Consider the following 25,552-nt stretch of genomic DNA (forward strand, 5'->3'; position numbering starts at 1 on the left):
AATGGCCTTCCGAGGATTTCTTGAGAGCAGCCGAGATTTATGAAGATTTTCATGAATTGGCTCAGACTGCAGGCCTTACCGCTTTCCTCCACGACCAATGTGATCAGTATCTCTTGCTCACAAATACCTTTGTGCAAAACATTCATTTCCATTCTAGGAACTCACCACCCACGGTGGAGTTTCATTTATATGATGAGCATAAGGAGATGTCACTTTATGATTTTTGTTGGATCTGTTTAGTCCCTTTTGGGGGCAAGACAGAAGAACCACATCGTGATGATGTGGAGGGATTTATTGACACTGTCACTGTAGGGGAAACAAGGAAGGTTTCCGATCCACGAATCACTGGCATACATTTTCCTGTTTTACGCTACTTTGCATTATTTGCTAGTCGTTGCTTAATTGGTCGCGGAAACTGTGGAAACCTGAGTATCCCTGATATTATCATTTTGCACCACGGTTTATAGGTGATAACTCTTTTAGTATGGGCATCATTATTGCCAAACGGTTAAGTCTGAACAGTACCAAGGGCCCCATCTTTGAAGGCATCTATGCTACACGCCTAGCTGCACATTTTAACATACCTATTAGGCATTATGAGAAGGAAGAAAAGGTGCTGCCCCATTAAAAAACCTATGGGAAGAATTAATGATGTTCTTATTGTTGCAAATAGGAATTATGTGCCCTTAGATTTTATCGTTCTTGATATAGATTGCAATCCTACATGTCCTATTATTCTTGGTAGACCTTTCCTTAGAACGATTGGTGCAATTATTGACATGAAAGAAGGAAACATTAGATTCCAATTTCCATTAGGGAAAGGCATAGAAAACTTTCCTAGAAATAAAATTAAATTACCTTATGAATCTATTATGAGAGCTACTTATGGATTGCATACCAAAGATGACAATACTTAGATCTATTCTTGCTTTTATGCCTAGCTAGGGGCGTTAAAGATAGCGCTTGTTGGGAGGTAACCCAATTTTATTTTTGTTCCTTGCTTTTTGTTCATGTTTAGTAATAAATAAATCATCTATCCTCTGTTATGATTGTGTTTTTTATGTTTTAATTAGTGTTTGTGCTAAGTAAAGCCTTTAGGATCTTCTTGGGTGATTGTTGTTTGATCTTGCTGATAAAAACAAAAAGTATGCGCTCACGAAAATAATTTAATTTTTTACCAGAGAGCGATAAAATACCAATTCCAAATACAGTAGATCAATATACAAATTATTTAGGTCTTCCTAATTATTTATAATTTTTGGAGTTACAGAAGTATTCGAAACCTCCAGATTGCTACAGACTGTTCTGTTTTTGACAGATTCTGTTTTTCGTGTGTTATTTGCTTATTTTGATGAATCTATGGCTAGTATCGGGGGGTATGAACCACAGAGAAGTTGGAATACAGTAGGTTTAACACCAATATAAATAAAGAATGAGTTCATTACAGTACCTTAAAGTGGTGGTTTGTTTTCTTATACTAACGGAGCTCATGAGATTTTCCGTTGAGTTTTGTGTTGTGAAGTTTTCAAGTTTTTGGGTAAAGATTTGATGGATTTTGGAACAAGGAGTGGCAAGAGCCTAACCTTGGGGATGACCAAGGCACCCCAAGGTAAAATTCAAGTACAACCAAAAGTCTAAGCTTGGGGATGCCCCGGAAGGCATCCCCTCTTGCGTCTTCATCTATCGGTAACTTTACTTGAGGCTATATTTTTATTCACCACATGATATGTGTTTTGCTTGGAGCGTCTTGTATGATTTGAGTCTTTGCTTTTTAGTTTACCACAATCATCCTTGATGTACACACCTTTTGGGATAGACACACATGAATCAGAATTTATTAGAATACTCCATGTGCTTCACTTATATCTTTTGAGCTAGATAATTTTGCTCTAGTGCTTCACTTATATCTTTTTAGAGCACGGTGGTGGTTTTATTTTATAGAAATTATTGATCTCTCATGCTTCACTTATATTATTTTGAGATTCTTTTAGAACAGCATGGTAATTTTCTTTGGTTATGAAATTAGTCCAAATATGATAGGCATCCAAAATGGGTATAATAAAAACTTTCATATAGAGTGCATTGAATACTATGAGAAGTTTGATACTTGATGATTGTTTTGAGATATGAAGATGGTGATATTAGAGTCATGTTAGTTGAGATTTGTGAATTTGAGAAATACTTGTGTTGAGGTTTGCAAGTCCCGTAGCATGCACCTATGGTAACTGTTGTGTAACAAATTTGAAGCATGAGGTGTTTCTTTGATTGTCCTCCTTATGAGTGGCGGTCGGGGATGAGCGATGGTATTTTCCTACCAATCTATCCCCCTAGGAGCATGCGTGTAGTGCTTGGTTTTGATGACTTGTAGATTTTTGCAATAAGTATGTGAGTTCTTTATGACTAATGTTGAGTCCATGGATTATACGCACTCTCACCCTTCCATCATTGCTAGCCTCTTCGGTACCGTGCATTGCCCTTTCTTACCTCGAGAGTTGGTGCAAACTTTGCTGGTTCATCCAAATCCTGTGATATGATACGCTCTATCACACATAAGCCTCCTTATATCTTCCTCAAAACAGCCACCATACCTACCTATTTTGGCATTTCCATAGCCATTCCGAGATATATTGCCATGCAACCTTCCACTGTTCCGTTTATTATGACACGCTTCATCATTGTCATATTGCCTTGCATGATCATGTAGTCGACATCGTATTTGTGGCAAAGCCACCGCTCATAATTTTTTATACATGTCACTCTTGAATTATTGCACATCCTGGTACACCGCCAGAGGCATTCATATAGAGTCATATTTTGTTCTAGTATCGAGTTGTAATTTTTGAGTTGTAAATAAATAGAAGTCTGATGATCATCATTGTTAGAGCATTGTCCCGTGAGGAAAAAAAAGGAAGGCCAAAAAAGGAGAGAAGTCCCAAAAAAAAGAAAAAAAGAGAGAAAAAGAGAGAAGGGACAATGTTACTATCCTTTTTCCACACTTGTGCTTCAAAGTAGCACCATGATCTTCATGATAGAGAGTCTCTTATTTTTTCACTTTCATATACTAGTGGGAATTTTCATTATAGAACTTGACTTGTATATTCCAACAATGGGCTTCTCAAAATGCCCTAGGTCTTTGTGAGAAAGCAAGTTGGATGCATACCCACTTAGTTTCTTTTGTTGAGGTTTCATACATTTATAGCTCTAGTGCATCTGTTGCATGGCAATCCCTACTCCTCTCATTGACATCAATTGACGGGCATCTCCATAGCCCGTTGATTAGCCGCGTCGATGTGAGACTTTCTCCTTTTTTGTCTTCTCCACACAACCTCCATCATCATATTCTGTTCCACCTATAGTGTTGTATCCATGGCTCGCGCTCATGTATTGCGTGAAAGTTGAAAAAGTTTGAGAATACTAAAGTATGAAACAATTGCTTGGCTTGTCATCAGGGTTGTGCATGATGGGAGCATTTTGTGTGATGAAAATGAAGCATGGCCAAACTATATGATTTTGTAGGGATGAGCTTTCTTTGGCTATGTTATTTTGAGAAGACATAGTTGCTTCATTAGTATGCTTCAAGTATTGTTATTTTTATGTCAATATTAAAATTTTGTCTTGAATCTTTTGGATCTGAATATTCATGCCACAATAAATAAAATTACATTGAAAATTATGTTAGGAAGCATTCCACATCAAAAATTCTGTTTTTATCATTTACCTACTCGAGGACGAGCAGGATTAATTTTGGGGATGCTGATGCGTCTCCAACGTATCTATAATTTTTGATTGTTCCATGCTATTATATTATCTGTTTTGGATGTTTAATGGGCTTTAGTATGCTCTTTTTTATTATTTTTGGGACTAACCTATTAACCGGAGGCCTAGTGCCAGTTTCTGTTTTTTGCCTATTTTAGTGTTCCGCAGAAAAGGAATATCAAACGGAATCCAAATGGTACGAAACCTTCGCGAGGATCTTTCTTGGAACAAACGCAATCCAGGAGACTTGGACCGGAAGTCAGAGACGCAACGAGGCGGCCACGAGGTAGGAGGGCGCGCCCAGGGAGATGGGCGCGTCCCCCACCCTCGTGGGCCCCTCGTAGATCCACCGACGTACTTCTTTCGCCTATATATACTCTCTTACCCTAAAAACATCCAGAGGAGCCACGAAACCACTTTTCCACCGCCGCAACCTTCTGTGCTGATACGTCTCCAACATATTTATAATTTATGAAGTATTCATGCTATTATATTATCAACCTTGAATGTTTTATATGCATTTATATGCTATTTTATATAATTTTTGGGACTAACCTATTAACCTAGTGCCCAGTGCCAGTTTTTGTTTTTTCCTTGTTTTTGAGTTTTACAAAAAAAGGAATATCGAACGGAGTCCAATTGACGTGCCAATTTTTGACGATTTTTTACGGACCAAAAGAAGACCCCGGAGTAAAAGAGTTGGGCTAGGAGAGTCCCGGGGCGTCCACGAGGGTGGGGGCGCGCCCACCCCCCTAGGCGTGTGGGCCTGCCTCGTGGACGGCTCGGGCACCTCCTTGACGTGAGACCGACGCCAAAAATTCCTATATATACAGAAACCTCAAAAAATTAACCTAGATCGGGAGTTCCGCCGCCAGAAGCCTCCGTAGCCACCGAAAACCAATCTAGGCCATCTTTGGCACCCTGCCGGAGGGGGCCATCATCACCGGAGGGCATTGAGGAGGATCCCGGAGGGGCCATCATCGTCATCATCCTCATCTCTTTTACGCGGTCCACTCTCCCGCACCCCGCTGTAATCCCTACTTGAACATGGTGCTTTATGCCACCTATTATGATCCAATGATGTGTTGCCATCCTATGATGTTTTGAGTAGATATCCTTGTCTTTGGGTTGATTGATGATCTAGATTGGTATGAGTTGTATGTTTTAATTTGGTGCTGTCCTATGGTGCCCTCCATGTCGCGCAAGCGTGAAGGATTCCCGTTGTAGGGTGTTGCAATACGTTCATGATTCACTTATAGTGGGTTGGTGAGTGACTGAAACACAAACCCGAGTAAGGGGGTTGGCATATGGGATAAAGATGACTTGATGCTTTAATGCTATGGTTGGGTTTTACCTTATTGATCTTTAGTAGTTGCGGATGCTTGCTAGAGTTCCAATCATAAGTGCATATGATCCAAGTAGAGAAAGTATGTTAGCTTATGCTTCTCCCTCATATGAAACTGCAATAGTGATTACCGGTCTTGTTAACGATTGCCTAGGACAATTCCGCACAACGATCCACCATTATTCCACACTCGCTATTTATAATATTTAGTAATATATTCTAACTTCATGATAACAACACCTACTTTTATATTTTAGCTCTCCGATATCATACAAAGTCATCCTCTTCATACCCACAACATAGTTTTATTTCTCGTTGCTAGTTGGAAGCAAACGTTTGGTGTACGTAGAGTCGTATCAGTGGCAGATAGGGCTTGAGAGAATATTGATCTTACCTTTATCTCCTTGTGGGTTCGACACTCCATACTTATCACTTCCACATTTGGAAATTGCTACGATGATTCCTTGCACTTGGGGATTATCATGTACCTATGAGATCCCATCTAGAGCCTTTTCCGGCGATCTGCCGGAGGGGGATTCGATCATGGAGGGCTTCTACATCAACACCATAGCCACTCCGATGATGTGTGAGTAGTTTACCACAGACCTTCGGGTCCATAGTTATTAGCTAGATGGATTCTTCTCTCTTTGGTTCTCAATACAAAGTTCTCCTCGATGTTTTTGGAGATCTATTCAATGTAATACTTTTTGTGGTGTGTTTTCCGAGCTCCGATGAATTGCGTATTGATGATCAAGTTTATCTATGAACAATATTTGGTTCTTCTCCGAGTTCTTATATGCATGATTTGATATCTTTGCAAGTCTCTTCGAATTATCGGTTTAGTTTCGCCTACAAGAATGATCTTTCTTGCAATGGGAGAAGTGCTTAGCCTTGGGTTCAATCTTGCGGTGTCCTTTCCCAGTGACAGTAGGGGCAGCAAGGGACGTATTGTATTGTTACCATCGAGGATAAAAAGATGGGGTTTATATCATATTGCTTGAGTTTATCCCTCTACATCATGTTGTCTTGCCTAAAGCATTACTTTGTTCGTATGAACTCAATACTCTAGATGCATGCTGGATAGCGGTCGATGTGTGGAGTAATAGTAGTAGATGCAGAATCGTTTCGGTCTACTTAATACGGACGTGATGCCTATATTTCATAATCATGCCTAGATATTCTCATAACTATGCGCTCTTCTATCAATTGCTCGACAGTAATTTGTTCACCCACCGTAATACATGCTATCATGAGAGAAGCCACTAGTGAAACCTATGGCCCCCGGGTCTATTTTATATCATATAAGTTTCTGATCTACAATTGTAGTTTACTATTTATTTTAGTTTACAATCTTTACTTTTCAATCTATACAACAAAAATACCAAAATATTTATCTTATTATCTTCCGCAGATCTCACTTTCGTAAGTGACCGTGAAGGGATTGACAACCCCTTTATCGCATTGGTTGCGAGGTTCTTGATTGTTTGTGCAGGTACTAGGCGACTTGCGTGTAGTCTCCTACTCGATTGATACCTTGGTTCTCAAAAACTGAGGGAAATACTTACGCTAATTTGTTGCATCACCCTTCCTCTTCAAGGGAAAATCAACGCATGCTCAAGAGGTAGCAGCGATACCTGCGCTCGGTGTGCACCGCATATCCCTGTCCCGTGGATGCATTGACCACGTCCCTGGTTGCGAGGATCTCGATGTTGGAGCAGGAGACGACGCCAGGGCACCGCTTCTCGAGTTCCGTCTTGATGTTGGTAATGAGGTCGTAGCCCTTCATGCTCAGGTTCGGCTTGGTCATCTTCTCTGTGCCGGTGCCGTCGATCAACAGCCCGTCGGCGCAGCCCTACGCATGTATAGTCAAACAGATTAGCTAGTCAATCTAATGTGGCACCCCGGCTCAGAGAAAACCGGAACGCCCCGTATTCCAGCCCAGAGATCGAGGTGAAGTCTTCTGGAATACGGCACTGCTTAGTATAGAACAAATCAACTCTCTATTACAACACGAATATGAATACAAGGGTTCTGATATTACAATGAATAACATCGGCACGGCGACACTACGCCAACCACGCTTGCTCTATAAAAGCAGCACAACAACTCGAAGCAGTGGAACAACTACTGGCAGCGGAACAACAAACAACGATGATGAACTCCAATCCATAGGGACTCTGGCTGGAACATTTATCCTAGCTCGCATGAAAGGAAACCACGACAAGCAATCAAGCAATCACGACATGACCTGCAAACTGGCATGACACGCCAGGTCAGTACATTGAATGTACTTGCAAGCTCACAATAACCAGAAGCATTCAAGACAAACAACAGCATGGCAATTACAGGTTAAGCAGGAATTATCATGAGGTCATCAGGATAACATGGCATGAACAACATGAACATAATACTGCTAGAACAATATGAGCATGGCATGTACATATAAACATGATGACACTATATGCAACATGATGACACTACATGCACCATTTATTCTGCTCGGGTTACCTCGTAACCATACGGTGATCTTTCCGGCGATCACAACCATGACCAACACTTGGTCTCAAATGGTGATCTTTCCGGCGATCACTACCAACTTATCTCATCATCGAACCGTGGTTGTTATCAAGCACATTATTATTACTACTACTGTTGACCCATAGTGTGTCCGACACGAACTGGGCCCTTATCCGCGGGCACGGCTATCGATAGATTTAATATACACTCTATAGAGGTTAGTACACTGTACCCACACCACGGAACCCATGGTCTCGCACTCCCATTCGGGTGGACCAACTGCGTTCCAACAAAACCGTCCTACTGCCATGACACTCTCCCAGCCACTCCGACCAACTCCCCTCTAGGCCAGGTCATGGGTGGCCCCGTGCCTACCAAAGGCACCAACGGCCACCGTCATGGCCAAATGGTCCCACACGGGGACAAAAGCGCTTATCCAACTACGGGCACACAAGGTTATGTCTGCTTACCGGGCCAGGGTACCGCACGCCCATAACCTTCCCTCGTTGATAAGACTCGACTAGACAACGAGTCGCTGGTTGGTCCGATCTTCCATGATACTTGCGAAATAACAACAAACAACACTAGCAATAGTCACACAAGAAATAGGTGTAGAAGAAAACAACCTTCGGATCAAACAAAAGAATAAGAAGCCAAAGGAGAAAACTTTGCACCGAAACTGATACGAGATTAGACACGAGCACAGCAGCAACAAATCCCTAGGATTCGCAGGTACACATCCTGGCTGCCTCCCGACGAGAGGCCTTTCTATAGTTTTTATTCAACTCCAAACTAAAACAAATCTCCCCAATACAAAACTGAATATGCCCAATATATAGGCGACGCCAACCAGCCGCAAACGGCATAACAAACTCTAACCGACTCAATCACGTATACTATTTTAAAAGGAAACAAGGAAACGTCTTCTCTCGCCTAGTACTAGTATTTCCTAATTAAAAACATTAATTAATCTTCCGGCCACGTTGATTACATAGGACTTGTTTAAAAAAGAAAGGACTTTGTCTGCTACTGAACGAAGACGGCACCAACATCCACTTATGTTGGAGGAGTCCTGAAGTTTGGTTTGACAGTATCCTTCTTCGGTTCGACTGGTGGAATTTCAAAATTAAACGAACCAATCTGTAATGCATTTGGTGGATCGTATCTTGAATGCTCCAGTATACTTTCATCTGAATATCTTGTCAAGCGCGTCTTTTGTTCAGCACGTGGAGCTGCACCAAGTAAACCTGCTGTGTTTCGTACTGGAAAAATAATAGAATCATTGTTGGGAAGATTATCCTCTCCCTCTTGAATCGAAGCCGTCCTCGGTTTCGAAATAACCTTTGCAATCTTTTTTTGAAGAGAAGCATCAACATCTACCTTGATTGCATCAGTAAATATTGGTCGCAGCATATGTCGTCTCCCTTTGTTCCAAAATGAATAAGTGTTGGACCTCCCGTCATGTATGGCACCATGATCATATTGCCATGGCCTTCCCAATAATAAATGGCATGCATCCATGGGCAAAACATCACATACAACCATATCAGTATAGTCACTAACCGAAAAACTGATGCGCACCTTGTGTGTAACCTTCAATTTTCCCGTGTGATGCATCCACTCGACACGATGAGGTTGTGGATGTTTCCACACACGTAATCGTAAAGAATCCACCAACCCCTTGCTGACCGCATTGGTGTAGCTTCCACCATCGATGATTAACTTACAATTGCTATTGTTGACCTTGCACTGAGTCTGAAAAATATTCCAACGCTGTCCCTTATCCTCAATGCGATCCTCTTGCACTCGTTGCACCATTAGTGACGGATATGATTCAGCAGCTTCAAAACTCGCAACCACATTTTTAGCATCCTTAGATTTTTCACTAGAAGTGTTAGAAACTGCATATTCATCACTAGCGGATGCATATCCATCTCTTGTGAGCAACACTCTTTTCTCATTAGGACATTCACGCTTCATATGTCCCCTTCCGCCACACTTAAAACATTCTATGTCACTAGTGCGTGTGGTCGACTGTGCACTAGAGTCAGCCCTCGACAGTCCTGATTTGGAAGCATCCTTCTGCACAGAATCATGAGAGCGATTTGATGTTGCCGCCCTAGAGCTAGGAACGACATCCTCACTCTTATGTAGCGAGCGTCGCCATGTGTTCAAAGTGGTACTAGGAACTGTGTTAACTTGGCGTCGCTTAATCTGTTGTTCCGCACGCACAGCTTGGTGCACAAGATCTTGTATGTTGTAGTAGATCACCATCTCAACACGATCCTGCACCTCGATATTTAGCCCGTTAAAGAAACGTGCCATGGTCGCCTCCGGATCCTCCGTTGTCCCTGTACGTATCATAAGCAATTCTATCTCCTTGTAATATTCATCAACACTCATATTACCTTGAGAGAGCCGCTGCAACTTGTTGTACATATCTCTTTTATAGTGCTCAGGAACAAAACGTCGCCTCATGAATTCTTTCATACCTCGCCAAGTCGTCGGGCGATGTCTTGAACGACAAATTTGATTCCACCAAATTAGCGCGTAACCGGTGGACTCAATTCCAGCAAGTTGAACTTTCTTCTCCTCACTATAATGATGGGCATCAAAAATTTGATCAACACGCATCTCCCACTCCAAATAGCCTTCTGGTTCGCACTTGCCGGAGAACGAAGGGATTGAAATTTTATGCGCCCAATTCCGTCATCCAAAGGCACACACACACAGCTTGACCAACTCGGTCATGCACTCCACCACGAACGGAAGTTTCAGGACGAGGCTCATAGTGTCGTGGTCGTGGAGCGTACCCTGCCTGGTCAACGCCATCATCGAAACCATCATCTCCAGCATGAGGTTGTTCCGCGAAACGGCGATCATGCACGCCGGCATGTCCATCGCGAGCTGGTGGTGCATAATGCAGTGGAGCAGCCGGAGCAGTTTGTGGTGGTGCAGAATTTGTTGCCGGCATATTGATGATGTCTGCCAAACCATTGAACCGAGTGATCAGGACATCTATTCTTTTGGCGAGCGCATCATGACATTGCTTGATGTAGTTGCATGTGTGGTCAAAACCATCCCGAATATTTTGCGGAATATCATCCGCATACACTGGACGTACTATTTCCTCAGAATCAGCGGCAACCTCATCACCCTTGTTGACCGAGGTCAACATCTTGATCAACACAGTACCGTGAACAACCTTAGCTCTTATACCACTTGATAAGACTCGACTAGACGACGAGTCGCTGGTTGGTCCGATCTTCCACGATACTTGCGAAATAACAGCGAACAACGCCAGCAATAGTCACACAAGAAATAGGTGTAGAAGAAAACAACCTTCGGATCAAACAAAAGAATAAGAAGCCAAAGGAGAAAGCTTTGCACCGAAACTGATACGAGATCAGACACGAGCACAGCAGCAACGAATCCCTAGGATTCGCAGGTACACATCCTGGCTGCCTCCCGACGAGAGGCCTTTCTATAGTTTTTATTCAACTCCAAACTAAAACAAATCTCCCCGATACAAAACTGAATATGCCCAATATATAGGCGACGCCAACCAGCATTTGGTGGAATTTCAAAATTAAACGAACCGATCTGTAATGCATTTGGTGGATCGTATCTTGAATGCTCCAGTATACTTTCATCTAAATATCTTGTCAAGCGCGTCTTTTGTTCAGCACGTGGAGCTGCACCAAGTAAACCTGCTGTGTTTCGCACTGGAAAAATAATAGAACCATTGTTGCGCAGATCACTCGTTGGAGGCACCGGCGAGAGGCACGACAATAGACCCAGTTAAGACCTTCCCATAAAGGTAAGCGTGGTTGCACTAGTCAGCTCGATATGGTGGCACCATGACTCAGCCAACAATTGTTCAAGTTTAATTTAATCCGGTTAAACTTGAATGCAATATGTTGAGCCATGATAAAAGAACATGATGCAATTACAATGCATGAGCATGATGTCAACATAGTCATGAGGGTACACCATAACTATCCACCATATCAACAATGAATCATATCCAACTGAGCATGGCATACGGACTAGCATGAACATCACAAGTACATACTTCTCAGAAACATAGCATGACCACTAGCATCAACAATAAATATCATGCAAGAACATATCAACAATGTCATCATGCAAGCATTTAACCAACTGGATGCAATGGAACATGCATAACAATGGTACTCGGGACAGGTGGCAGTCATGCACCGAAGACCATCACCAACATCAACATGTACTACTAACAAGCATAAGCATATGAAAGGAATACCATCAACTAGCAGGGCATGATACTCAGGTGCATAACCACATAGCAAGAAAGTAAGCACTACAAGAATCATTACCGAAACAATGATAACCATATTTTAAACAAGCAAACATTTAATAAATATTCAAGTTGAAAACCATGGCTACTGGATGACTATCATGCAATTGGGTATTGTGGCTTGCCTGGTGATGAAGAATGCACCGGGGAGAAGTGCGGTGAAGCCGCGGAAAGATTTGCCGGAAATAGTTCTCTCTCGGAGGGGCTGTTTACGTGCAAGGGCAAAAAGGTCATTTTCATAGTGGCAAACAATAGCGAAAATGAAACCAACAGAACGGGCTCAACGAAACGAAGAAGTGAGCGTTGGTTTCACCTCAATCGGAGTTATTGTTGCAGAGCCATGAGGTGTAGAAGATCAGGGACCAATCTGTGAATATTTTCATCACCAACAAGTCCCTGGCGGCTGAAAATAGAAAACGCCTTTCAGAGGAATGCATTTTCAGAATTGGGAAACCGTATTCCAGGCTGAACTAGAATGGAGTACGCTCTACCGAGAGGAAAACGTATTCTCAGGAATACGTCTCCACTTAACGTACCTGGGCCCGGGGGTGTGTGGCTGGCATGTGGGGTCCAGGGGCCGGCTGGCTCCGGCGATCCCCAGCCCGGCCAAGGGCACTGGTGGGACCGCAGGGCTGCGCCGCACCCGTTCAGAGGAACGACAGCCACCGGGGAGGAGTGGAGGACGCGGAGACATGAGGCTACACAGAGCTTCGGGCGGCGGCGCTGGCCTTGGGGATGCGTGACCAGGGGCGCTCCGGCGAGGGGTGATGGGGTGGGGCGGCTCTACGGGAGGAGAGGAACACGGTGGACATGTCAGGGAGGCGATAGGAGTGCTGTGGTGGCCGGGGTCAAGCCGAGGCCGAGGCGGCCATGAAGGAAAACGGCGGACGCCGGCGAGATGGGGCGATTCCAGAGGGCAAATGAGGCTGGGGAGGGATGAATGAGCTGCGACGGGGTTCGAGGGTCCTTATATAGGCGCGGAGGAGAGCTCTAGAGCTCACGAGCGAGCTCCCGACCGAGCTTTAATGGCGGGCTGAGGCTGGGCATGGCACGGGCATGGCGCTAGCGGCTCATTTATGGCGAACCACGACGAGGCACCGATGCAGGGCGACACAGTCGAGCACGGGCGAGCTCCTGAACAAGGTTTGAGGTCGAGACGAGGAGGGAGGAGACAAGAACAGTGGCCGGACCGAGCCAGAGCTTGCACTATGTGTGACGCCAGCGTGATCACCATGGGCACTGGTGCAAACAACGCGTTCTGGCCGGGACGACTATGTCCAGTAGATGGACCTTGGTGCCCTTAGTCCAACTGAAGAAATAAATCGGTCCAGGGGCAAAGAAGAGATTTGCACTTAGCTCTAATGTAAATCAACATGAAGGTGCTTGTAACTTTCTGTGGTTAAACCAGCTTGGTAACGTGGTAAATAATTTGTCTGATAATGATCACACACTAAGGTGATGTTGATCACCAAAAAGCGGACTAAGAGGAGGAGTTTAGATGAGGGTTGCTATAGAAAGTGCAAAACTGGCCAGAATTAGGGATTTGGATGATACACTCACATACTTGATTTCTGTGAGCTGAACTTTGGCATAGAGGGGTTATATGATGATATGAATCTGCTATAAAAGTTTCATGCCATTTGGAAATACCAAAGTGGCACTTGATTCACAAAGCTTCATTCTGGACAGAAACTTGGAAAAATTGCACATGGAAATTGGATTAACTAATTGAGCTAAAACTTTGTGGAGGGAGTTGATACAGGTAGAAGCATGTCCTGATAAAGTTTTAGCTCAATTGAAGCAATATAAAATATAGTTGCTTCACAAACTGAAAATCTGACCAGAAACTAAGATTTGGGGCTGAGCTCACATAGATGGGTTACATGAGCTTATATTTGGTGGAGTGTCATGATTTGGTCATATGAAGGACCTTGAAAAATTGCAACTCATTTTGATATGCCTAGCTTGTACTTCCTTCACAATCACTTCCCTCAGACATGAACTTTGAAAAATTGCTCAGGAATATTTACTAGGAAAATTGAGTTGAATTTTTGCACGAGGCAATTATTTGGACAGAAAAAGACTTCCAAGAAGTTTGGGGTCAAATGGGCAAAGATAAATAGCACTTGCTTCACCATGTGCCATTTAGGACAGAATAGGAAATGAATTTATTGAGCATGATGAGAAACATGACCAATGAGATATTTTATCATATTTAAGGAAGATATGACCCAAAAAATTTATAAGAATTATTTGAGGATTTATGGATGAACAGAAATATAGGTTGCTTCACAACCTAGGGCAGATAAGGTTATTCCTTTAATAGGAAAAGGAATATTCATGAGAAAATGAAATTAGGGTTTGGTCAAGTAGTGAAGTGACATGATCTTGGGATGATTATGAGGGAGACAAGCCACTATAAAACCTAGGAAGACATGATCTTCCCAAGTTTCAGAACCACATAGCCACGGAAAAGCAAAACAAAACAGGAAATCCAAGAAAAACAAAGGAAAAAGAAAAGGGCTAAAATCCAGGCTGTTACATCTAACTATGGAAGTGGAGTAGAATAATTAATGGCACACATGTATGAATCAAACAACACATTAGTATATCTACAACTCCCTCAATCTAACTATGAAAGTGGAGAATAATAATAAATGGCGCACACACATGAATCAAACAACACATTAGTACATGCAACTCCCTTCAAAAAATGCTCTTATATTATGGGACGAAGAAAGTACTATACTACTATAGCTCATAATTCATAAATCAAATAATACATATATTGATGTCGCACTCGTGGAACAGCAAGCGTAGGAGGTGGGCGATGATGTCGCTGTCCTGAGCGAAGCGGGCCTTGATGATACCCCGGACTACTGCCTCCACGTCATTGCCACGACACTTGCCCGTGTAGAACCCGTTCCGCAGCTGCGCCTGGCTATCGGTGGCAAGCCCAAGCACGACGACGGCAAGCACCACCGCTAGCATTGTTGCCTTTGTGTGCCCATCGATACCTAGCAAGCTAGCTAGATAATTGCTACTCTTGGTGCTTGAGCTATATATGAGAGGTGTGGGAAACAATGGGCTTATGTCTATCCTATTTATAGTATAGGAGGACACGATCTCTTTGAAGTTGTCTGATGTTTAGTCATGGAGATCACGTACCTAGATTCATTTCTTTCTCAATTAAGCAAGGCAACTCCTGAATACCGGAGGAACACTTAGTGTGCTATCAAACGTCACAACGTAACTGGGTGACTATAAAGATGCTCTACAAGTGTCTCCAATGGTGTTTGTTGAGTTGTCATAGATCGAGATCAGGATTTGTCACTCCGAGTATCGGAGAGGTATCTCTGGGCCCTCTCGGTAATGCACATCACTATAAGCCTTGCAAGCAATGTGACTAATGAGTTAGTTACGGGATGATGCATTACGGAACAAGTAAAGAGACTTTCCCATAACGAGATTGAACTAGGTATTGAGATACCGATGATCGAATCTCGGACAAGTAACATACTGATGACAAAGGGAACAACGTATATCGTTATGCGGTTTGACCGATAAAGATCTTCGTAGAATATGTGGGAGCCAATATGAACATCCAGGTTCCTCTATTGGTTATTGACCGGAGACGTGTCTTGGTCATGTCTACATAGTTCTCGAACTCGTAGGGTCCGCATGCTTAACGTTCGGTGACGATCGGTATTACGAGTTTATGTGTTTTGATGTACTGAAGATAGTTCGGAGTCCCGAATGTGATCACGGACATGACGAGGAGTCTCGAAATGGTCGAGACATAAAGATTGATATATTGGACGGCTATATTCGTACACCGGAAGTGTTCCGAGTGATTTTGGAGAAAACCGAAGTGTCGGAGGGTTACCGGAACCTCCCCCCCCCCCGAGGAACTAATGGGCCACATGGTCCTTAGTGGAGAGATAGAGGGCCGACCAGGGCAGGCCACGCGCCCCCTCCCCATCTAGTCCGAATTGGACTAGGGAAGGGGGGGGGGCGCCCCCCTTTCCTTCTCCCTTCTCCTCTCCTTCCTTCCCCTTCCTCCTCCTAGTTGGACTAGGAAAGGGGGAGTCCTACTCCTACTAGGTGGAGGACTCCTCCCCTCCTTGGCGCGCCCCAAGGGCCGGCCGGCCTCCCCCTTGCTCCTTTATATACGGGGGCAGGGGGCACCCTAGAACACACAAGTTGATCATTGATCCCTTAGCCGTGTGCGGTGCCCCCTCCACCATAATCCACCTCGGTCATATCATTGTAGTGCTTAGGCGAAGCCCTGTACCGGTAGCTTCATCATCACCTGTCATCACGCCGTCGTGCCGACGAAGCTCTCCCTCGACACTCAGTTGGATCGAGAGCTCGTGGGACGTCACCGAGCCAAACGTGTGCACATCACGGAGGTGCCGTACTTTCGGTACTAGGAACGGTCAGATCGTGAAGACGTATGACTACATCAACCACGTTGTCATAACGTTTCCGCTTACGGTCTACGAGAGTACGTGGACAACACTCTTCCCCTCTCGTTGCTATGCATCATCATGATAGATCTTGCGTGTGCGTAGGATTTTTTTTTTGAAATTACTGCGTTCCCCAACACACACATAGAGAATTTGTTCGTGTTTCATGTAAAAAAAGTTTCATATTTTTATTTTACTGCTCATCAATGAGTAGATGAGCTCATGATTAGCAGCGGCTTTCCGCAATGCAATATCATGCTATTTCATTTCGATACTTTCCCTATGAGCACACATTTATAGATGCAATGGTTGGCTAATTTTTACCATAGACTTGTCTACCCTTTTCAGATATATATGTATATGCTTTAATATAAACTAGTCCCATCAAGCGATTTCTTTCAATTGGGAAACATAATTTTGAACTACACGCCAATCGTGAATGGACACCTCGCAATGTTCATATGACATGTTAAAATAGTTCCCACCGTCTAGTAATGTATATGCATGCTCTTACTTAGATTTGTATTGAATTTGGAATCAGAGGCCATGAATTGATCTGGCGTTTGACTTCCTGGAGCATTCGAGTTATCCTGGTTGGTGCTTGACCTCGCGTTTTGCTCTGCTGAAAGAAAAGTACAAAAATTAGAGTTTTTCTTTACCAATGTTTACCTTCACCAAATAATTAAGTACGGCATTTTCTCTTCAAGATCCACATCGCCTCCATCTTCTCTCTAGATTTTCAATAGTATTTTTCTTTTGGATCTATCCTGGTTGAAAAATTGTGTTCCTTCAGAATTTGGAAGGCCAATCAATTGTATACTGGTATGTTGTTCCACTAATTTCTCTGTCAAATCAAACTAATACTAGTTGTAATCAAGCTAGATAATTACATGCAAGTGGTATCATTTTAATACCTTGTGCAGCTTTTGAATGTTATATTTGAAACATTGACAATGATGAGGGACATGCTCTTTTGATTGGTACCCTATATATGCTCATTCAACCAATTTGAGGATGCCCTAAAAATACAAAACTAAATAGTACGCAAACAATTTCTGGAGAACGAATGATTTTCCCTCTTAGACTAGAGGGTTGAGATAGTGCTACATATATCCATGTTGATGGAGGTTTGAACATGCCAACAGAAGAAATGGACATAAGACAGTGTTCCCTATAAAAACAGAACTAACTAAAGAGTTATTTTCTATAGAGAAAATACTTAATGTACTTATTTGATGAACATAAAAATTGTGTACTTATTTGATGGACATAAGACACAATTTTTATGTTCATCAAATAAGTACATTAAGTATTTTCTCTTCAAGATCCACGTCACAAAGGCTGGTAAAATAAAAATTGTGTCTTATGTCCATCAAATAAGTACATTAAGTATTTTCTCTACATTAAGTACTTATTTGATGGACATAAGACAAAAAATGTGGATCTTGAAGAGAAAATACTTATACTGTACTTATTTGGTGAAGATAAAAATTGGTAAACAAAAATTGTAATCTTCATACTTTTCTTTCAGTGGGCACAGAGGCTGGGACCGAAACGCGTGGTCAAGCACCAGCCAGAATATAACTTGAATTAATGCTCCAGGAAGTCGAACGCCAGATCAATTCATGGCCTCGGGTTCCAAATTTGAAACTAATCTATACCTACTATTAAAGGGAATATGTATTCTTTGTTTGATTTAGTCCTTTTCGTTTGGTTTACACACGCTAAGCGATTTGGGCCAGGTACTTGTATGTTGATGGGCCTGTTATGGACTTTCATAGAGACCGCGGAAAATAATTGGGTCAAAATAAATCAACATCGTGGGAATTGAACATAGGACCTCCTGTCTAGCTCTTCGATGTAACAACAAACGACCTTTGCGCTTTTCACATTTACTAATCCCAAACCGCGCTAAATATATGAGTGACAGTCATCATGTTTAGCGCGAGCTAATTAAGCGAATGAGCTAATAAAGGAAGGATTACGGGCTTAAATAGAATATTTAAAAGGATGTGGCTAATTAAAGAAAGGATTATAGGTAAACCGGTGGAATAACTAAAAGAAAGATTGTGGTCTTAAATTCTACACGAAGCATTTGAGATAAAAAGGTAGGATAATTAAAAGGAAGGATCTGTAGGCTTCAATATGTTGGGGCTACTAAATTAGAAAAGTAAGAATTTGATTCCCGACTAAAACAGATGAGGACGTCATGGTAATTAATGAAATAATTATACTTAAATGCCATTAAAAAGGATTATGCTTAAATGGAATCAGTTGAAGATTATGCCCGACAAAGAAAATAAATTGCAACGTATTTTTTAATGTTCATTTTGTAGAAGGATGCTGCGTTGCAGCATGTTCTTCATAGTGAATCCGATGTTGTAGGACATTATGCTTACACAAAACATCAATTTTTCCCATTGCAACGCACGGGCATTTGTGCTAGTCTAAATAAGAGCATGTATATACGTTAGTCATCTATCTGTCAAAGAACCATCGTATACCACACTGGATGTCATGGTTAACATCCTTCCCAACAAAAATTAGGATGCCTCGAAATCAAACCACAATACTAATTTCGAGCAAGCAGCAGCTAGCACATACCCACTTGAATAATTGACAAAGAAAGGAATCTAGGTACGTGATCTCCACAACCAAACATCAGACAACTTCAAGGAGACCGTGTCCTCCTCTAGCCTATACTATAAATAGGATAGACATAAGCCCTTTGCTTCTCACACCTCCCATAGCTCAAGCACCAAGAGTATCTAGCTAGCTAGGCAACGATGGGGCAGGACAAATCAAAATAATACTAGCTGTAGTCAAGCTAGATAATTACATACAAGTGGTATCATTTTAATGCCTTGTGCAGCTTTTGAATGTTATATTTGAAACATTGACAATGATGAGGGACATGCCCTTTTGATTGGTACCCTATATATGCTCATTCAACCAATTTGAGGATGCCCTAAAAATACAAAACCAAATAGTACGTAAACAATTTCTGGAGAACGAATGATTTTCCCTCTTAGACTAGAGGGTGGAGATAGTGCTACATATATCCATTTATACGGAGGTTTGAACATGCCAACAAACGAAATGGACGGTAAGACAGTGTCCCCTATGAAAACAGAAGTAACTAAAGACTTTAAAGTTACATGTATTTAATTAAGAGTACCAATCAAAAGAGTGTGTCCCTCATCATTGTCAATGTTTCAAACATAAGATTCAAAACTTGCACAAGGCATTAAAATGATGCCACTTGTATGTAATTATCTAGCTTGATTACAGCTAGTCTTAGTTTGATTTGACCCAGAATTTGGTGGAACTACATACCAATATAAGATTGATTGACCTTCCAAATTCTGAAGGAACACAATTTTAAAACCAGGATAGGTCCAAAAGGAAAGTACTATTCAAAAATTTAGAGATGTGGATCTTGAAGAGAAAATACTTACTGTATTTATTTGGTGAAGATAAAAATTGGTAAACAAAAATTGTAATCTTCATACTCTTCTTTCAACAGGCAAAGAGGCGTGTCTAAATAAAATGATGGGACTGAAACGCGAGGTCAAGCACCAACCAGAATATAACTCGGTTCACGGCCTCGGATTCCAAATTCGAAACAAATCTAAATAAGAGCATGTAGTTGGTCATCTATCTATCAGAGAACCATGGTATACCACACTGGATGTCATGGTTGACATCCTTGCCAACAAAACTTAGATGCCTCGAAATCAAACCACAATACTAATTTCGAGCAAGCAGCAGCTAGCACATACCCACTTGCATAATTGAGAAAGAAAGGAATCTAGGTACGTGATCTCCACAACCAAACATCAGACAACTTCAAGGAGACCGTGTCCTCCCCTAACCTATACTATAAATAGGATAGACATAAGCCCTTGGTTTCTCACACCTCCCATAGCTCAGGCACCAAGAGTATCTACCTAGCTAGGCAACGATGGGGCACACAAAGGCAGCAGTGCTAGTGGTGGTGCTCGCCGTCGCCGTGCTTGGGCTTGCCACCGATGGCCAGGCGCAGCTGCAGAACGGGTACTACACGGGCAAGTGCCGCGGCAACGACGTGGAGGCGGTGGTCCGGGGTATCGTCAAGGCCCGATTCGCCCAGGACAGCGCCATCGTCGCCCACTTCCTACGCTTGCTGTTCCACGAGTGCGGCGTCAATGTATGCGTATATTATGACTTTATGAGCTTTTGCTAGCTAGAGCATGATATAGTATATACTAATGTGCCGTTTGATTCATACGTGCGCACCACTAATTCTTCTATTGCACATCCACAGATAGATAGACTAACTAATCTGTTCTTTTTTGGAAACTGAAAGCTAATTTGTTTGACTATACGTGCGTAGGGCTGCGACGGCGGGCTGCTGATCGACGGCCCCGGAACAGAGAAGACGGCAAAGCCGAACCTGAGCGTGAAGGGCTACGACCTCATCGCCACCATCAAAATGGAACTTGAGAAGCGGTGCCCTGGCGTCGTATCCTGCTCCGACATTGAGATCCTCGCAACCAGGGACGCGGTGAATGCGTCCACGGGACAAGGATACGCGGTGCGCACCGGGCGCAGGGACCGCCGGCGGTCCATAGCCACCGACGTGAAACTTCCGGGGCCAGATTTCACGGTTCCGCAGGCAGCCGCTTTCTTCGGCACGCTCGGCCTCAGCTCGGACGACATGGTCGTTCTCCTGGGCGCGCACACGGTTGGCGTCGCGCACTGCAGCATGATCAAGAAGAGCCGTCTTTACAGCTACGGCGGCAAGGCCGGTGCAACGGACCCGAGCATGGACCCGGAGCTAGCGTCCATATACAAGACATACGTGTGCCCCAACACGGCATCCTCCGACAACAACATCGTGTTCCTGGACGACCGGTCCAGCGCGTCCAAGCTGGACAACAGCTTCTACAAGATGCTGCAGCGTCGCCGCGGCGCGCTCATGGTCGACCAGAACCTCTACAACGACGGCTCCACGCGCTGGATGGTCGACAGGCTCGCCAACACTGACCACTTCCGCTGGCTCTTCCCGCAGGCGCTCGCCAAGCTGGGGGAGGTCAACGTGCTTACCGGCACACAGGGAGAGGTCCGCAGGGTCTGCAGCAGGTTCAACTGATGAGATCATCATCGTTTTCTGCGGAGACATCAATTAATGGTGTGCCTGTTGTGTTTATTTCCGGTCGGATTGGTGGTAATTTTTTCTCCCTTTTTTGGTTTTGGTCGGATTCATCTCGATGTACTCTGTTCTGACCGAACGTTCGATTCATTTAATTTGAGTTCCATTGAATAATTTCTAATAACATGAACGATTGAGATCAAAAGCAACATAATTGATATTATGCATATATACTCCCTCCATCACCGAAATATATATCGCTGGAGAAGTTGGTTGCTTCAACGACATATATTTTGGTACAGCGGAAGTACATTTTAGTCGCATAGTACATTATGTTTCTGCTTCACGAATATGATATTTTTTGGACATTTCTAATAATAACAAGATTTATTCCTATTTTGGCATTTTCGATTTCAGGGCTTTTAGCCCCGGTTAGTGAAGGACCGGAGAAGCTTTCTGGTTATGAATCGGGTATAGAACCCATGGGAGGGGCTTGGGTACAATTCCGAATACGCTATTATATGTTTGTGCTCGTTTTTGTTGTTTTTGATTGGGAAACCGTCTTTCTATACCCTTGGGCAATGAATTTCGAGGTACTGGGTGTATCCGTTTTTATAGAAGCTTTGGTTCTCGTGCTTATCTAGTTGTTGGTTTAGTTTATGCACGGTGAAAAGGAGCCTTGGAATGGTCTTAACTGAATATTTCGACAAAAAAAGAAGGAACAGGTTCTATCAAGACAGTTGAATTGAATTAAAGGGCTTGCTTTGACCCATAGGAGTAGGTAACCCGTTCGCTATCCTTGTTTCTATTTCTGTTGCATTCTATCTCATCGTGTCACATTCTGTTCTACGATTCCACTTCGACAAAAGGAAAGAGCATACCTAAGTTCAATAGCTTTACGTCCACTATCCCGATCATGATTTTCCTACCCTCGGGCGGAAAGTAAAGGCCCTTCCCGCTTTTGAAGCCTGTGGGCGAGGAGGGATTCGAACCCCCGACACCGTGGTTCGTAGCCACGTGCTCTAATCCTCTGAGCTACAGGCCCAGTTGTCTCCACTGGATCTCTTCCTGGGGGTACCCCTTCATTTCAGATTAAGAAGATGGGAAATCGCCTTTCTCTCTATAAGAACAGTGTGTTCCGAGGTGTGAAGTGGGAGAGAGGGGATGTGATGATTGATGTTTTGAATAAGACGACCTTTGCATAACAGACTTATCTAGTTGGTAATCATGGTGCTTCTGACATCAGTCATTTATGACTGTTCATCTGCATCTACCGCATGACTGGTGATTGTGGTGTTGCAAGAGACCCGTTACTCTGTTTCACGTTTGCAGAAAAATCCTTTGGTCTCTCGAGAGCAGCCCCTTAGTGGAAACACAGCGCGCGGTCGCACAAGCTTCCTTCCGGTCGTGATAATTCTGATGTGTAGCAACATAGCAGCGGTTATTACAGATCATAATTGGCGAGGGAATTCTCAATGCAAATAGACATATATAAGATGATCATACAAAACCATTCAGTTTTGTTGGTACATAGGAACAATATCACGGAGGACGGTTCTTCGGTGCTCGAGCTCATCTGCTCCTATGGATGGACATTAATTTTTTTTAAATAGCAAACAAAATAAAAAGAAGTTAATTTTTTGGCATGAAGAAGTTGTATATGTGCTGCAAAATGTCATGACGATATGAAATGGGGAGAGCTCTGAAAATTTTGAAGCTTTGAGAAACGTTCAAAATTTTGATTTTGGAGCACTGACTTTTTGTCCTGAGCCTCACCTATGTTATATGGTCATGAAACTTTGCACACAAAGAGAATTTGTTCATGTTTCATGTAAAAAAATGTTTCATATTTTTATTTTACTGTTCATCAATGAGCAGATGAGCTCATGATTAGCAGCAGATTTCCGCAATATCATGCGATTTCATTTAGATTCTTTCCCTATGAGCACACATTTATAGATGCAATGGTTGGCAAGTTTTAACCACAAACTTGTCTACTCTTTTTAGATCATACGCGTATGCTTCAATATAAACTAATCCCATCAAACGATTTCTTTCATTTGGGAAACATAATTTTGAACTACACGCCAATGATGAATGGACACCTTGGAATGTTCATATATGACTGGTGTTAAAATAGTTCACGCCGTCTAGTAATGTATATACATGTTCTTGCTTAGGTTTGTATTGAATTTGGAATCAGAGGCCATGAATTGATCTGGCGTTGACTTCCTGGAGCATTCGAGTTATTCTGGTTGGTGCTTGATCTCGCGTTTTGGTCTACTGAAAGAAAAGTACAAAAATTACAGTTTTTCTTTACCAATTTACCTTCACCAAGTAAGTACGGTATTTTCTCTTCAAGATCCACATCGCCTCCATCTTCAATCTAGATTTTCAATAGTACTTTCCTTTTGGATCAATCCTGGTTTTAAAATTGTGTTCCTTCAGAATCTGGAAGGCCAATCAATTGTATATTGGTATGTAGTTCCACCAATTTCTCGATCAAATCGAACTAATACTAGCTGTAATTAAGCTAGATAATTACATACATGTGGTACCATCTTAATGCCTTGTGCAGCCTTTGAATGTTATATCTTCACAATGATGAGGGACATGCTCCTTTGATTGGTACTCTGTATATGCTCATTCAACCAATTTGAGGACGCGCTAAAATAAAAAGCTAAATATTACGTAAACAATTTTTGGAGAACGAATGATTTTCCCTCTTAGACTAGAGGGTTGAGATAGTACTACATATATCCGTTTTTATAGAAGCTTTGGTTCTCGTGCTTATCTAGTTGTTGGTTTAGTTTATGCATGGTGAAAAGGAGCCTTGGAATGGTCTTAACTGAATATTTAGACAAAAAAGAAGGAAAAGATTCTATTGAGACAGTTATGAATTTGAATTGAATTAAAGGGCTTGCTTTGACCCATAGGAGTAGGTAACCCGCTCGCTATCCTTGTTTCTATTTCTATTGCATTCTATCTCACCGTGTCACATTCTGTTCTACGATTCCACTTCGACAAAAGGAAAGAGCATACCTAAGTTCAATAGCTTTACGTCCACTATCCCGATCATGATTTTCCTACCCTCGGGGGGAAAGTAAAGGCCCTTCCCGCTTTTGAAGGCTGTGGGCGAGGAGGGATTCGAACCCCCGACACTGTGGTTCGAAGCCACGTGCTCTAATCCTCTGGGCTACAGGCCCAGCTATCTCCACTGGATCTCTTCCCGGGGGTACCCCTTCATTGCAGGTTAAGAAGATGGGAAAGAGCCTTTCTCTCTATAAGAACAGTGTGTTCCGAGGTGTGAAGTGGGAGAGAGGGGATGTGATGATTGAGGTTTTGAATAAGATGACCTTTGCATAACAGATTTAGCTAGCTGATAATCATGGTGCTTCTAACATCAGTCATTTATGACCATTCATCTGCATCTACCGCATGACTGGTAGTTGTGGTGTCACAAGAGACCCGTCACTCAGTTTTAGATTTGCAGAAAATCCTTTGGTCTCTCGAGACCAACCCCTTAGTGGATACACAGCGCGCGGTCACACAAGCTTCCTTCCAGTTGTGATAATTCTGATGTGCAGCAACATAGCAACGGTTATTACAGATCATCATTGATCGGATTCATCTTGATATACTCCGTTCTATCGATTCATTTAATTTGTGTTCCATTGAATAATTTCTAGTAACATGAACGACTGAGATCAACAACAACATAATTGATATTATGCATATATACTCTCTCCGTACCGAAATATATGTAGCTGGAGAATTTGAAATACAGTTGCTTCAACGACATATATTTCAATACAGAGGGAGTACATTCCAGTCACGTATCTCTACTATATAAAAGACTTAGCTAGTTGGTAATCATGGTGCTTCTGACACCAATCATTTATGACCGTTCATCTGCATCTACCGCATGACTGGTAGTTGTGGTGTTGCAAGAGACTCGTCACTCTATTTCACATTTGTAGAAAATTCTTTGGTCT

The 25,552-nt window shown here is 42.7% G+C and overlaps 1 protein-coding gene and 1 pseudogene across 1 annotated transcript; one reads left to right on the top strand and one right to left on the bottom strand.

Moving 5' to 3' along the window:
- The window catches only part of LOC125507378 (peroxidase 57 pseudogene), a 115,795-nt pseudogene extending 100,838 nt beyond the window's left edge, over positions 1 to 14,957 (bottom strand).
- A 5,393-nt stretch (positions 14,958 to 20,350) lies between these two features.
- LOC125505997 (peroxidase 57-like) lies at positions 20,351 to 21,731 on the top strand. Its single transcript, XM_048670882.2, has 2 exons — positions 20,351 to 20,612; positions 20,799 to 21,731. Exons 1-2 carry the CDS (start codon positions 20,388 to 20,390, stop codon positions 21,555 to 21,557), a joined length of 984 nt encoding a protein of 327 aa, XP_048526839.1. The 5' UTR covers positions 20,351 to 20,387; the 3' UTR covers positions 21,558 to 21,731.
- The last annotated feature ends 3,821 nt before the right edge of the window (positions 21,732 to 25,552 follow it).

This window comes from Triticum urartu, chromosome 5A (assembly GCF_056163025.1).
Source record: "Triticum urartu cultivar PI428250 chromosome 5A, HENAU_Tu73, whole genome shotgun sequence".
Lineage (NCBI taxonomy): Eukaryota > Viridiplantae > Streptophyta > Magnoliopsida > Poales > Poaceae > Triticum > Triticum urartu.